Here is a 16,369-nt window from a genome sequence, read left to right on the forward strand (position 1 = left end):
CTTCCTGAATTTTTGCATTTACACAAATCAACTTTTGGTCCTAAAGAAGTACTGAGAGTACATCAACACCACATACTGCTACACCATGATAAATGACTCAACCAGTTCGGCCACAAAAACAATGCAGTTATTGACCCTACGGCCAATTTACCATGCTGGTTTAGAGATCGCTCCATTTTTTCTTCCTACACAACACTATCCAGTGACGTAAATGTATCCTCACTGGCCTCAAAAATTCCCTTTTGTAAAGGAAAGCAGCTACATAAACAGATCAATGTTGTTCTCTCGGGGAATTTACCAGCAGAACTATGTACCACATAAGACCACCAATGCACTGCCATGGTGATTCATTGCTTTATTCTTAGAAACAAGAATTGTTTCTTCATTCACAGAAACAAGTGTTTTTCTTCTAAAGTACTTTTTTTCATTATAATTTTTTTACATCATCAAAGTAATATTTGGACATCTGTATTTCTGCCAATTAATTTCCTCACATAAGCAAATTCTTTGCCTTTTTACATTAAAGTGTTCTGGTTTGATGGCTCAGCCAAAAGGAAAAATTGACACAACTTGGATACTCAACTGACATATGACTAGAAGTTTTTCAGGGTGAGGCACAAATCTGTTTAGATGTCTAGAAAGAAATCAGGTATCTTGGACTCATGAGAATACAAAACTCTACCTCTTCCACATTAAGGTTCTTTTCAAATATTAAATCGTATAAATTCTGCTTGCAAACACAGTATAATACAAAGATTAAAATATTCACATCAGATTCTTTAGCTACTTTATTCATATGGTGAACACAAGAAGTAAGGAGTGATAGTTTGAAAAACTGTCCTATTCCCTGGCAGCATAGACAGAACTAGCTCCTTGGCTTTGGTTTATATCAAACAAACTTCCAATCATAACTTTTTAACTTCTTTATGAGACTATTGCCTTACAGTATTTAACCCTTGTGCTTTATAAATTGAAACTGTTCCCAATTTTCACAGAAATTCATATTTAGAATTAATATAGTCTTAAAAGCATCAGTACATTTGATTATATATTGGTGGCCACCTCAGATATCAGAGTAATTACACATGAGCAGCATAATAACCTCTTAAAGCTCCTGCTGCATGCCATAAAGCTAGTTCTTTATTGCAAAAGGAACCAGTTACCAATCTGTGCAAACAGGTAGTTTCCACTGAGGATTACAAAGCAGCACATCAGCGCAGGGCAGAAAAGCACTGAAGCGTTCAGTTAATCTCTCTGTAACTAAAAACTGCAAGGTCATACTGTAACGTACCCTCCTCAAAATCAGACCATCATTAAATTTGATTATTAAGTTTCTTTCACATATTGGTCCTGAGGTATACAACAAACAACTGACACCACTTAGTTCGGTATTTGAAGAAGTCAGTAGTTATCTGCTGGCTTGTTCCAAACTCCCTGAGTGAATATCTTAATAATTCTGCCTGTTCTCCTGACCTATATAATTGTCTACTCCTTCATTTTTAATTATACTAGCATCTTGCTAGGCAGCAAACTCTGCAGAATATTAAAAGGCAAAATTTTCTCTGGAATGCACTACCAATTTTAAATATCCAATCTTCCAGCTTCACAGCATGCCTTTATTTACTACTCTTGAGAAAGAAAATGGCTAATAGTATATCTGTATCATTATTTTGTATGCTGCTCTTGTATTCCCAATTACTTAACTCTCTGAAAATCAAAGACAACCCACTTCGCCAACTGTCATGTCTGAACTTTTATTATTTTAATTACTAGCTCCCAAATTTTTTCTAAATATTTTTTTCCATAACACTCTTATTCTTTGAATACCAAGTAGCATTTTGGCTACTTCTACACATTAAGGATTTTTTTTTTTTTTTTTTAGGCTTTCGCATAGTATCAGGATCTTCATTTAAGAACTACTATGTGAAAATGTACAGAATGCTTCAGGAAGAGATGGTTAGACAGCTGCAGTAGTTCCTTCTGATCACATCAGCAATTTCTTTTTTTTTTTTTTTTGGAAAAAGATTGAGGTTTCCAAGCTACCTTTCATATGCAATGTTTTTGACGTATGGATGGTTCTTCTTTCAACTCTCTTCAGCTGTGCACATAATTTTTGAAATACGATACCCAGAAGCAGACTTAGCCTTCCAACTGAGACCTTACCAATGTGGAGCAGGGCAGAGAAACAGTCATTTAGGACTCATCTGTCTTTATATAACCCAGTATGATACTAGTCTTTCATCTAACAATATGACATCATTGACTCATCTTCAACTTCGATCATGCCCCACCATTACCACCAAGTCTTCCAAGAACCCTTCTCTAACCCAATGTTCCCCATACTATACTAAAAGGACTTGATTATTTTTGATTAAGCACAGCACATTGGACTTGCTTCAACCTTTAATTCTACCCTTGCTCTTTTATTTGTGTAAACAATTTGGTCAAGGTAATTTTTAATTATAATCCTGCTGTATAAATTTACTCCCTTACAGCTTTGTGGGCCTTCAGAGCTGCACGGAGATCTCAGGCCACTGAAGTGCAGCTTTTACGCTAGGACTTCATCACATGACTGCACATGGGGCTGTGCTGACACAAGGATTGTTGGGAATGCTTTAAAACCCTGGCTTCAGGAAGAAAAACTGAGCAGAGTTGCTGAGGCCAGCCCTCCATGACTCTTCTGAGAGTTAGCCACACCCCCAGAAACCATTTTAAAGGACAGTATAAGGCTGTAAAAAAGTAATGTCTTCCACCTGTAAATCAGCTTCAGATTCCTCCTGCCCCTCAACTATAAAACCCACAACAAACACCCTGTGATCACAAACACTTAAGGTCACATGAGGATTTTGGGCTCATCCACATTCTATTCCATCACCTATTTTGAGAAAAAAATACCCAGCAACATCAGTTCTGAGGTACTGCCTTCCATGTCAATCATGAAATGCCAATAGTTATTCTTTATATAACAGAAGAGCTAAGATACCAGGGAGTTTCTGATCACTCTTGAACCAATTTTTTTAATTATTTCTTGTACATCACATTTCCCTAACTTATCTATGAAAGCTTACTCAAAAGTATCAAAAACTTATCTACAGTCAAAATATATAGCACAAGGCTTATTACCCTGTTATGGATAGGTAATTATACTGTCCCAATAATGATTTGTCTCCACAAATCCACAGTCTGCTACTCAACTCCTCAAAAGCTGTTCTCCCAGAATATTTTATTTCTAGACCCTGATTACTAACTTCTCTTAACTGCCCACTCACAGACAACTTCAAGCTATCAAAAAAAAAAAAAAAAAATGACAGATCAAGTCTTTAATCCATCCATCTTCCAACTGCATAATGCAAAAACCTAACAGATTGGAGAGGCTTGATTTTCTTTTCCAATGCTAGAAGGCTCTAGTTTTATCAAATCAAGCTCAGGTAGAAGCTTCATATTTTTTCCCCTCCAAATGCTTTATTCAATCACTGTCAGCACTTAAGTTCATACCTCAAGGCTTGCAAACCTATGATTTTTGTGTTTATTTAAGACAGGCATAACGTTCACAGTTTTCCAGACCCACTGCCTTGTTCTTAAGCCACATTAAGAACTACTGGAAGCACAACACCCAGTTTGTTCTGACAATGCCTCTTTTGACATATCAGTCTGACAGTGCAATATCTTCTATTATTAGAAAACAATACCTCTGTTGAAAATTTCTCTATAAACGTCTTTTATTGAAGAATTGGTACCAAGATACCAATCTTCTTTGCAGTTTCCAGCTTCATTAACAACTTCATTCTCCAAATTGTTCCTGCTTTTAATATACTTAAAAGACTGTTGTAACTCTTTAAATTCTCAGTTAATTCTCTTAATTTCCATTTCATTCTGTACATCATCCTCCTTGCATTGACTATTTGGCTCAACCAGCCTAGGCATTTTGCTATGTAGGCTTTCCTCCAGCCCCCCCCTCCATTTTGTTGTGCCTAGTTTTAGTGTCATTTTGCCTTTTTGTAATTACAAAAAAAAAAAAAAAAAAAATCCTCTTTCTAGTAATTTTGGGTCACAAATTTTAATAACTTTTGAACAGATTAATAATCAAGACCATTTCTATAGTTGCTATCATTTAGTGACAACTGCAACCACTGCTTGAGCCAGCTTCTGAATACAACTTCCCTATTTGCACGCTATCAATAAAAAATTTACAGCATCAAGAAATTATTTTGCCAGATGATATCATATTATGAAATAAACATCATTTTTTAAGTAGGAGCTATCATTTTGTTGGAGGTAATCTATCAATTTGTACCAGATGATTATATCCAGAATATAACCATCTAGAAACCACAAGAATATCATCAGGGGAAGGAGTGGGCACAAAGACACAGACACTCCAAGTTATCTATAATTTTATAGGCCAGAATCATTTGGTAAGGAGGAGTGTGCAAACTGTATCTAATCCAAGGCAATTCCACATCTTACCACAGTTAGTTCACAAATTAGAGGATTTGAAGAACACTTTGGCTAGCCTTTGCCCAGCAAAACACACTGCAGTTGGCTTTTCTTTCCTGTAGTGAAAATACTAGAGACAGAGTAGGATATACATCAAAATTGTAACATTACACCTTCTCATGAAAAGTTGCTACAAAATATCAGTACAAAACAAGACTCACTGCAAACTACCACTGCCATTCTTCCCACTTAATTGTAGCCTTTTTACAACAATACTGTTTGCCAACAAACAAATTAACAGTTTAGTCCAGTCAAAGTATCTGTAAATTCAGAGTTAAGACTAAGTTCTTCGGGGTAGAGGCTGCAAATCCCCAAGAAATGTAATCCGTTACAGTAACACAAAGTTAATAAAAATTTCAATCCCCAAAATCTTATCTTTGTAGTTTCTTTTGGTTGAACTAAGAATATTTCTAAGATTTTCCATGATTATCATTATGTATTCAATTTCTTTCATGCATAAATACACCAAAAAGTCTTACAGAAGTAAAATTTCTTTAAAAGGCAGAAAACTAAGCATCACATCCATATTTTAAGAAATGAAATGACAGAAAATAAAATATTGAAACAAGGTTTTGTAATGTCACAAACAACATACAAAGCAACCTGCATATGATACAAAGTACTACTTCCTAGAAAAGGAGGAAAGAAAGGGAGGAGACAAAAAAACCTGAGGAACACTATCTTCCACAAAACCTGTACACAAGAGAAGTGTAAGCACAATTCACTCAAATTGGGAAAGCAAGGGGATGGAGCAGAGAACCTCAGAGGAATAGCTTTCATCATTCAAAAAAACCCTACAAAATTCTTTCAAGACATAGTGCCTTCAGAGGCTTTAAGAAAAGGGGGGGGGGGGGAAGTGCTTTGATTTGAAAACAATGTTGTCCTTTTAAACAGTGCCCCCTCCTGTTCAGAAATAAACTGTGACTTTCTTAGTTGAAGCACTACACAGGCCATACCAATAACAACAGTCACTCCCTTGTGACCTGTATGTGATTTACTTTAACCAGCCAATTTTCAAAAACTTCAAACAATCTCAACCACAGAACTGTCAAAATATATTATATTTAAACTAGTTCTAAGATTACTCTCATCAGCAGAGCCAACTTGTGAGAACAGACAATTTGGAGCTCAAGAACACTCAAAGCAGTAGGAACATTGGGAAATGTCCCGGAGATCCTTGCAACCCTGCAACAGCCACTGCAGGGCTGGATACATTCAGTCAGAGCTGTTGGATAAGAAACTCAGTTTGCTAATCATGACTTCCAAGATGCCATAACAGAGACAGCATCTGGCTTACCTCTGTCTGAACTCTTCACCTACATATGACCCTGGACTTTTGGGGGGGGGGGGGGGGGGGGGGCGGAAATCACACTATTTTTCTATCACTAACAATTTGCAACACTGCAAAATTTAGAAAGAGGCAATTCCATACAAACATTATTCCTGTATTCAAGAAAAATCGCTCAATTCTGGTTAAGTTAAAGTAGCATATCTTCCGACTTCTAAGGAGCATGTCTTCCAGATTTTATATTCTGCTACAATATGGGCCTATTCAGCTGAACCAGTCACCTGCATAATGTTCCATTAACAAAAAGCATTTTATGTAAGAGTCCAATTTTGATCTTTAAGCTCTATAAGAATGAGAATTTTGAATGTTTTCAGAATTTCTCACAGAATGTTTCTGCTGTTCTTAAGCACAAAACCAGAGATAGAAGCAGGTTGGTTTTGCTACATTAGAAAAAACAACTTACAGCTGTTTGCTTAAAACCCCAAGAATTTCTGTCCTTTAGAGTGAAGACTTGAAAGAATGGGAAACCTTTTTGTCATGGCTATGCTTTTTAATTAATGCTGTTATTTTTTATCTCCACTAGAAAATCCTCAAATCCAGCTTTAAGGTATCATAGGGGCTGGGAAATACACAGTCTCAAAGAAAATATTTGTTAGTGCTTCAAGGCTAAAATCTCCAAAGATTCAGTCCTTGAACTGCATGCTCCATCATATCACACATCCCAGCAGTTTGTTCTGACAAATGTATGTACACTGTACCCACAGACCAACTGGGCATGCTCTAGCCCAGCTTTTATTTATATTTACTGCTCACACTTACTGTGCATGAGGATAGCACACAAAAACCAAGCATAGAAAGAGGGTGTCCCTTCTGCTTGATTCCTACTAGCATTGCAATGCAGAAAAGGAGAAACAGAAAAATATGAAGGTTAGAATGAAGATTCTGAAGGACTGGAGAACACAATTAGCTGGAAGAGGAAGTTGGTAGGAAAATGTGAGCCTGAAGCCAAAGGAGGTAAGGGAAACTGATGTCTGGTGAGGAACTGAACTGGACAGAGGAAAGAGTCTCAACTGGCTGAGCTGGGCAATCATGGCTAGGAAAGGGCAGGGGGAAGAAGGTACAGACTGAGAAGGAAGGGAAATAGATCTGACAAAAAAAACAAGAAGAGGGCACATACAGGTGGGAGGCTGAGAAGAACAGAAATACCAGTCTATAGGCCACTAGAAGTGAGGAGAAAGGGAGGCTAGGAGGAACCATACAGTACTAGAATTGGGATTGATTAGACTAGATTTCATGGTGATATCACAACTTAAAGCAAGCAGGCCAAAGGAAATAATAAATGAAAAGCAAGCTGATGACATCTCTATGATATATTACCTGCCTTCCAGAAGGAGAAATAAGTTTAATGGAATACATACAGGTGTTGTTATATTACAGATGGCACATACAAACCATTCATGACCACATGACCAACGCGATATACTCTGAAGACAGCCCAGCCCCATCTGGCTCAACATCAGGCAGTATGAAATAGAAATTCCTATGTAACAGGACACACAAGAACAGTATCACAAGGACTGCACTCATTCAGCATCTGAACCATTTCAAGGATCTGGCAAATAACCTAATCCATAACCGGGTACTGGCTACTATCACTGTAACCACAAACGCAAATGCAGCCAGCAGGTGCAGAACCAGCCAGTGACTGGGATAAAAATGTTCTAGAAGGTGAGCCCTTAAGAAGAAAAGGTTATCAGGTAGTGCTGACCATCAGTTAGCAACTCTGAGGTTCGAAGACAAATTCAAGACCCATATTTTCACACAAATCTTGTCACAAATAACAGTCTTTAAAAAGTGAAAGCACCACTCTTCCAAAATGTAACAACCATGATAACAATGATAAGAATGACAACTATTTGAGCACACTCTCTCTGGAGTACCACAAAGGAAGGATACAGTACAGTCTAGAGTCAGAAAATTACTTACCATATTTTTGGATGGCCCCTAAATTTAAAAAAGTTTTAATATCCAATTTATTTATACTTACATTCAATAACTGAATGAGACAAAAACCCCAAGAAAGTTAAATACATCTTGATCACAGCTGCTATAAAAGTTATGCTTTTATAGGGTGAAACTGATTCCTTCAAATTACTTGTTTATTAATTGCATTCCATACCTATGAAGTTTAAACTTGAAAGGTAATATGGTTCCAAAAATAAGAAACCAGAACATTCCAGATGATATCCAGCCTCATTAATGAGTTAACTAAATGGATAAGGGAAGTAGTGTCCAGTAATTATTTGTAATTTATTAAATGAATCAGCTATAATGTCTTCAGCATATATACTGACTAACAAGAAAAAACAAGAAAATCAAAAATTAAAGTTGGAAAAACAGTGTGATTCTGACACACTGAACATGTTTATTTCTTGGTTACTTATTTATTATCAAATGTTATGCCAAAATGTCTGTCTCTACATATTCTCACATTTAAAATGTAATGCAGTTCAACATAGTCATTAACAATGACCAACATAATTTTGTCTGTTAACAATAGTTATGGTACATAAAAACCACACCCTTAAAAAAAAGCATACTCAGAACTGGCTGAGTTAAACAGTCTAAACTATTCCTATCCTCTGTTCAAAGACATCAGAACATAATTCATGTTATATTGTGTATCCATTATCCTTCACAGGACTTGCAAACCAGAAAGGGCTTGAGAACTAACACATTTCTGTTATCTCTTGTACAGCCTGTACATGAGATGGCAAATGATGGATGCAATCCCACTGTTTAGATATAAAAGGGGTTGCTGTAACCAAGATAATTTGTCTCAGTAATTTTCAACATTTGGGAATACAACTAGTCCATTTAATTCAATGTTCTAGGCCAGCACATCTCTTACATCTGACATCTTCCTTAACTCATATCTTCCATATCCCTAGCTAAGCATTTAAATACACATAATTTACTACAGCATTACCAAAAAGCCTTAGACTGTGTTCTCAGTCTCTTCCTATCTGAAATATTACATCTGAGCTCTCAGGCACCTACTAGATTCAGTGCGTCTCAGTTCATTCCACTTCAATACCAATCCTTATCCTCTTACGTTGTCACAAGCACAGCTCCTGTCTCAAGTCAGGGGAACTGAGCACTTCTTGATGGCCTTTCAGATTGCAGTTACCTGCTTTCTGCACCAACGTCTCACAAAACCAGCCATCCAACTTGGATGCCTCAACTTACATAAACCTGTTTTTTGGGTCAAACATTGCAATGCCCAGCATTAAAACATCCAAGACACTGCTTGCAGGCAAATTTCTGTGCCCAGAGTACCACTATTTTTAATAGGCCTCCACATCCAACAACCCAGAAGAAAAAGAAGAAAAGCACTTGAACACCATGAATAGCAAGCAACTTGGGTGAGCAGTGCTTTGCAAAAGCAAAGGATTGCCAATTAGGTCTGTTTGCTTCAGAAAAGGAAAGTGAACTAATTCCTATGTTTACAAGAACAGCTTGACATGTTCAGTTACCTTCTTGTGTGTGTGTTTTCACTGGCAACATTATGATATGTCTTAATAACAACACAGGATCAGACCAAAAGTTCACCTTGCTCGGATATACTGCTACAGGTAATTTATAAATATTCATTTACCAATTTGTTCTAAAAGCCTTTTATATTGGATATTCAGATTAACAAAGTTTCTCTAATTGATCCCTTGCAGGAAATCACTCAAGTATGGACTCACTATCCTTCCCTGTAATAAATAGTAGCATACACAACTTAGCTACCATAAAGATGTTTTAATGCTTTTATCAACCTCCTTTGCTGTTTGCCTAGTCTTATTTGTGATGGAAAAACAAAACAAAAAACAAACAAAAGAGTTCTCTGTCTGTTTCCATAGGCATTAATGTTTTAATCTGAGCTGCTAATCTAAGCAATTTTTATCAGCAAATATTTTAACAACTTGATCTCCTTTTCACTGATTTTTTTTTTGAGTTAAACTTTACTACATCAAACCTCTTCTAGCCTCTTCCCATCCCCCTTTGCAAAAAAAAAAAAAAAAAGAAAAAGAAAAAACTGTATTTGAATGCAGTAGAGTCAATCACAGCACAAAATGGTTTTGAATTGTAATATCTAGAATCAGGCCACAGAGCTTTTAGAAATCAATCAGGAATTCTTTCTTCTTAAATCAGTTTTCTGCCTGATTCTGCCAAAAAAACCCTTACTGCCTAAGTATCACCACCATGCCCCTCTCTGTGACAGTAGTACATTTGGTCCTAATCTGGTTGCTTCTTTTAATATGCTTAGATTGAGGCTTTGCTATTTCCTGCCTTAATTGATTTCTGATCTTTTTTTTCTTTAAGGGTACTAGAGATCTTAGGTCTATTCCTAGAAGATGCATCATCCTTAAATAGATGTTCCTTGCCACCAAGGCTTAAGAAACCATAATTTAAGACCCCAAGTTGTTTTATGGGTGCCTGACAAACATCACTCAGCTCTTATCTCCTGAACACCTTCTGCCTCAAATGATCATAGTCCACAAATAATTAAAAAAAAAATCTTTAGTTATGTATTTATGTATTTTTTAATGTTTGTATGTTTTTCATTATGTATAACAACTGTAAACTATGTGTTACACAAATCTTTAAACAGCAAAATTGTATGATCTTTCTCCACCTTGTTTTGACAGTAAGATGAAAGTGTGAAAGAGGTGGAAGCAGAGGCAAGTGACCTAGAAGGAGTATAGAGCCGCTGTTTGATCATGCAAGTATATAGTTAGGAAAGCCATGGCTGATCTGAAGTTGAATTTGGCAAAAGATGTGAAGAGCAACAAGAAAGGATTCTGCAAGCAAATCAGCAGCAGAAAAACAACTAGGGAAGACACAGACCTACTGCAGAATGGGGCAGGGAAACTGGTGACAAAGGACATGGAGAAAGCAGAGGTATTTAATGCCACCTTTGCCCCAGTATTTACCAGGAAAGATGGGCTTTAGGAGTCCTAGGTCCCTGAGACTAGAGAGAAAGTCTGCAGCAAGGAAAACTTACCTTCAGTGGAGGAGGTCGGGGAGCCCTTAAACAGAACATACAAAAGTATGCATCCTTGTAGCAAAGGAGGCCAACAGTATTTCACAATGCATTAGGAAGAGTGTCACCAGCAGGTTGAGGGAGGAGATTGCCTCTACCTAGCACTGGTGAGGCCACATCTGGAGTATTGTGTCCAGTTCTGGGCTCCCCAGTACAAGACAGATATGGACTTACTGGAGCAAGTTTAACACAGAGCCACAAAGATGATTAAGAGACTGGAGCATCTGACACATGATGAGAAGGCAAGACAGCTGAGACTCTTCAGCCTAAACAAGAGAAAGCTCAGGGGGATCTTAGCAATGTATATAAATACCCAGTGGAAGGGAATGAGCAAGAGGAAGCCAGATCCTTCTCAGTAGCACCCACTGACAGGATAAGAGGCAATGGACAAATTTTCCTGAACATGGGAAAACTTTTTTACTGTGAGGGTGATCAGACACTACAACAGGTTGTCCAGAGCAGCTGTGGAAATACTCAAAACCCAGCTGGACACAGTCCTGGGAAACCTGCTGTAGCTGACCCTGCTTGAGCAGGGGGGTTAGACTAGATGGTCTCAAGAGGTCCTTTCCACCTAAACAATTCTACGATTCTGTGAAATTAAATAGTACCTTTCCTTAGGCCCTCACTTCAAGTAAGATTTTTGTCTATTATCAGTAAAATACAAAAACATTCAAAAGCTGACATGTAGTGGGAATGGAAAAACAGATTTACCAAATCAAAGGCCAAGCTACCTCACATAAATTGGATATAATTTTTATTCTTTTACATCAATTACGGGTACAGCAACTAAACAACAAAAAAATGCAAAAACCACTCAACAAATTCCAGTTTTGAGATTACATACACAAGCAAATGTGAAAAACATTGTGGTAGCCAGCCACTGATCAACCTAAAAATGCATTTAAACAAAGAGATTCTCAGCAAGCCCTGAATATAATTGCTTTTCTGCTCTTGACTTCTTCAGACATTTGCCACACAAACATGATAAATGTGTCACAAAAAGCTGTTTGGTTCCTATTAAATTACATCAATATGCAGTAACTAAAAAGCCAAAGCCATTTATTCTTCAGAAATTCAGAGGCATAACAGGTTTGTAACTAAGATTTTAAACCAGTCTAAAAATACCTGTAACTTCTGTGTTTTAATTTAGTTGTATTTTAACAGCAGACTTTACATGCACAGATCCTTTAATTTCAGTGCTTGATCAAGATTTTTGGGGGTGTTTTTTGTTGGGTTTAAGTGATTTTTCAGACTTAACATTATTTCTACATGTATGCAATTCCTGATATTCGTATGTCTACTTTCTTTTCATTCTCCCCAGCATTTATGAAGTACCTACAACTCTTCTACCATTTCAGTTACCAGGCAATAGACTGCAGCAAAGTAACATAACACTTCCATGAACATAAAACCGCATAATTCTGAAGAGAGAGATGCTTCAGGGCAGTAGAGAACACTGAGATTACCAGATTGGAAACCTGCAATATGTAAACTAATACAGTAAAACTGTTGGGAAAAACAAATTCTGACTTTTCGGCTAAAAATAATCTGAGTTTTCAACTAGTTCAAAGCAAAATCCAAGGAGCCCAGCCAATCCTGGCTCCTTTGAAGTCAATAGAAACATGCCAAGCTGGCATGGTAATGCCACTGTTGAACAGTTTATAAGCTGTTGACATGGTTGCTGCCTCCCAATTTTTCTATACCTATTTTTGAACTGAACAGTCAAACTCATTTAGTCTTTCAATTTACCTTAACTGACATCAAAATAATACACTTCTATATTACCACATGACTTTTATAACAGTTGACTGGAATAAAGGAACTAATGAAAACAAGTAATTGAAATTAAAATACCTGTTATTGAACAGTACACTATGTGAGGAGCAATCTTTTTAATGTCTTCATAACCTAGACCCATTTCAGCCAGTTTCCCAGGGACGTAGTTTTCCACAAAAACATCAGACACTGCTGCAAGCTTTAGAAAAGAAAAGGAGTAAGATTTGTTAATGAGCTTCCAAAAGTTCAAGAAATTCCTCACATAACTTCATTTAAAAATGTCACTAATCAAAATGGCTCCAGTCTTTCTGACAAAAGAAAACTTACAAACCTAGAGACATGGTTTTGGCCTGTTAGAATGTGCATCTCTGCAAACTACATATTAGAGATGCTGCGTATCTAGAAAGAAGACTGTCAAAATCCTAAAGCGACTAGACAAAACTGTAATATATTATCAGTATCACATCAATTTCCAAGACTTGACAATAGTTTACAGAACAATCATCACCTTTATACCTGCACTTAACTTGAGAAGGGGGCGGGGGGGGGGGGGGCAGAGGGGGGAGAAAGAATGCATCTTTATCCTTCACACTTTCTCTACCTTAGAAATAATTTTATAAATTGTTTTTCATTTTAAAATCATTGATTACAATTACTGTAACAGAGGCCATATATCTCACTTCCTGTATGTAGAAGCAGAATAGGGAGCCCAAAAATTTTATTAAGTTAAAATGAACACCTTATAGTCACCTCAATTAGAATAGCGCTGTCAAGCTCTGCAATGTGACTTTCTCCATCACATATAAATGAATGACCTAGTCCAAAAATCTACTGAAGGTAAAGATTGTCATATAACCTTGATGGGCTTTAAATTACTTTTTTTTTCTTATAAAAATTATAAATAGATACGCATCTACATGTTTCAACAAGACTAAAACTAATTAAGAACTCCTGAAGCAAGAGAACTACATATTAAAAGAAAAATGTATGCCTTGGGGGAGTTGGAGTTTTTTTGCTTGGTTGTTCCTGCCCCCAGGAATTTAACAAACTATTCCCTTACAGGTACACATGTTTGTGCACACATTTTTAAGCATAACTTAAAACATTTAGGTTTTTAATGCTATTTGCAGCTGATCAGTCGCATTCTCTGAAACTACCATGTCACTGTCTGATTAACATATACAGTATATTAGACCAGGTTCTATAAACTAGTGTCATCATAACAGCAATCACAATCACAAGCATTTTTGTTCTAGCATGTAGGCTGTTCAGCTGAACTTAAGGTCAAAGAAGCTGCCAAGCCAGCAAGTATTTAACAGGAAAGATAGAAACTAATTCTTATTCAGACAAGGCAGCACACAACTTCTAAATAGTTTAACTGGATGCATGGAAGCGACATTAATCAGAAACTAAGTTTAGCATGCAGTAAAGGTGCATTTTAAAACAGGTTATTAAGTATTTTTGAAGTGGCTATGTCAAGAACCTGTAGGACTACAGTAAAATGAAAAACAGACTCCAGATTCTTAATAAGCATTGCTGGGTTTCAGTGTGGACAGCTGGCTGGTTTGTTAATTCATGATTCCATAGAAGTGAACAGGACATAACTTCACGGAAGTTATTAAAAACCAGGCATTTGCCACAAGAAGGTTCTCAAGAAGATCCAAGTTTCCACAGAGCTAAAGCATTTGCTAGTAAAAACAGAAGTAGGTCAGACAGATCTACAGCTGTCCCAATCCTCTATGCAGGACAGCAGATCAAGCTACCAAAGTAAGGTAAGGGGAACACAATAGGGGCAAGCTACTTTTTTTTTTAATAGCATGCCTTTATGAAAAATAACTTAAGGGGGTTTTATTTTCTCTTTAAATCCTTCATAGTTCATACATAAATACTCTTCAAACTAGTAATACTACAGCTTTAGCTTAATTCATTCAAGAGACAAAATCAGTTACAACTTGTGTATTGCTTTCACTGGTATTTTATAATCTATTCAATTTACAGTGATTGTATAGGCTAAAATGGTTTGAGAGTTGTTGTCCATCTCATACCGAAGAACTATCATCTCCTAGAAGCCACTGAGGAATAAAGCGTGACATACAGTACTGTAACATAAAAATCACCATAACCCTGGACTTGGCAACATACATGGGACAGCAACAGTGCTAAGTGGGGATACAATGACTTGGGCCCAGTTTAGCAATGTATATATTCTCAGAAATGGACATGAATTTCTAAGACATCTTACAAGTGCTGTCAGCTCTGCCACTGAAGTTTTCATGACACTTGGAAATAGTCTTTAATGCGTAAAGGCAGCACTCTGTGTATAGTACTTTTTTTGATGCTCACTGAACCAATCATAGGTACCCAGGGTTCTGCCACTGTGGGGAACTGAATTCAGACTCTGATCCAAACAAACTGTATGTTATTAAAACTCAAAGGGATTTTCAGTCTCAATGGGATTTTAAGTCCACTGTCAACTGAAATTTCACACTTCATGTCCTACAAGTCCTCTGAACATATCACTTGTATTTTAACCTCTACTAACAGAGCAATACAACGCAAACCTGAGTTGGAATACCATGTATTCCAGATAGGACACTGATATGCTCAATGTCTATGCCTCAGGAAAGAAAAAAGGCATCATGCATGCCAAAGTAGTCATTAAGTTGAGTAACAAATAATGATGCTACTAACTTTATAAAGCAAACTATTCATACCTTTTGGCAGTTTTGTTTGGGGTTTTGGGGAGGGTGAGGTGTGTTTGTTTTTTACAAAAGCTCCACACAGAGGAGAATGTGCATACACACACATATGAACATATACATACACACACACACATATTTGTGTGTGTGTGTGAATAGTTTGCTTTATCAAGTGAGAAAGCACACGAGACATGCTGACCTATCAGCTAAAGGTAATAGAAGGGAAGAAGGAGTGCCATCAGCTCCCAGCAAACTGAATTCTCCCAAGTTCTTCATGAATAAAGAGAAAAGTTAATTAGTTAAGGCTAAATACTCCAGAGACAGGTATCCTCAAGGTTCTTAAAATGAGCTTCTGACAATAACTGCTGAATAATGCTCTAAAGAGATATTGAGCCATATTACAACAAAAGGATGTCAGAGTATGGGACTGGTGTGCATACCATCACTGAAGAGAAAAAAAATAATTTTCATTCAGGAAGACATACAAATATTTGGAAGACAGTTAACAGTAAGCCAAAAGCATTAGTAAGGAAGACAGGGCTACAAGTGACACAGAATAAAGAAACATAAAAAAGACCACAGAAAAATGTTGTGGGAATCATGTAATTATGAAAGAGCAAACCCTTGGACAAGTATTTTGTAGTGCTGTGCCAAAGGAAGAAAAGCAGCCAGGACTCCTGATTAACAGATTTCTTCAGCTCACTTGATACTACTGACTGAATTATCAAGGCTGTGCTTTTGTCATATACCTTAAGACTCTCTACTCCCTTGTTTTTAATATGATTCTAGATTCTGAGATTTGCCCTCTTCTACCTATATGGAATTTACAAGAGGGAGAAACAAAATTTATTCTAACCATGTTACCTTTCTTAATAAAAAAATTATAACCTTATTACTTTTCTTTGTAGGGCTTAGGCTCAGGAGACAATTCTTATTTATGTATGAGTAACTAGTGTCACAAACTTGAATTTCTTCTTGCCATCAATTACTTTACAGACATGAACGCTAATTTTCATA

The 16,369-nt window shown here is 36.8% G+C and overlaps 1 protein-coding gene across 14 annotated transcripts in view; it reads right to left on the bottom strand.

Annotated features, from left to right (window-relative positions):
- The window catches only part of SUGCT (succinyl-CoA:glutarate-CoA transferase), a 338,446-nt gene that overhangs the window by 310,354 nt on the left and 11,723 nt on the right, over positions 1–16,369 (bottom strand). For all 14 annotated transcript variants that reach the window (XM_052795879.1, XM_052795895.1, XM_052795888.1 and 11 more), the window contains exon 6: positions 12,732–12,852. In XM_052795879.1, coding sequence (XP_052651839.1) covers positions 12,732–12,852 — 121 coding nt within the window. The remainder of the gene's footprint in view (positions 1–12,731; positions 12,853–16,369) is intronic.

This window comes from Harpia harpyja, chromosome 1 (assembly GCF_026419915.1).
Source record: "Harpia harpyja isolate bHarHar1 chromosome 1, bHarHar1 primary haplotype, whole genome shotgun sequence".
Lineage (NCBI taxonomy): Eukaryota > Metazoa > Chordata > Aves > Accipitriformes > Accipitridae > Harpia > Harpia harpyja.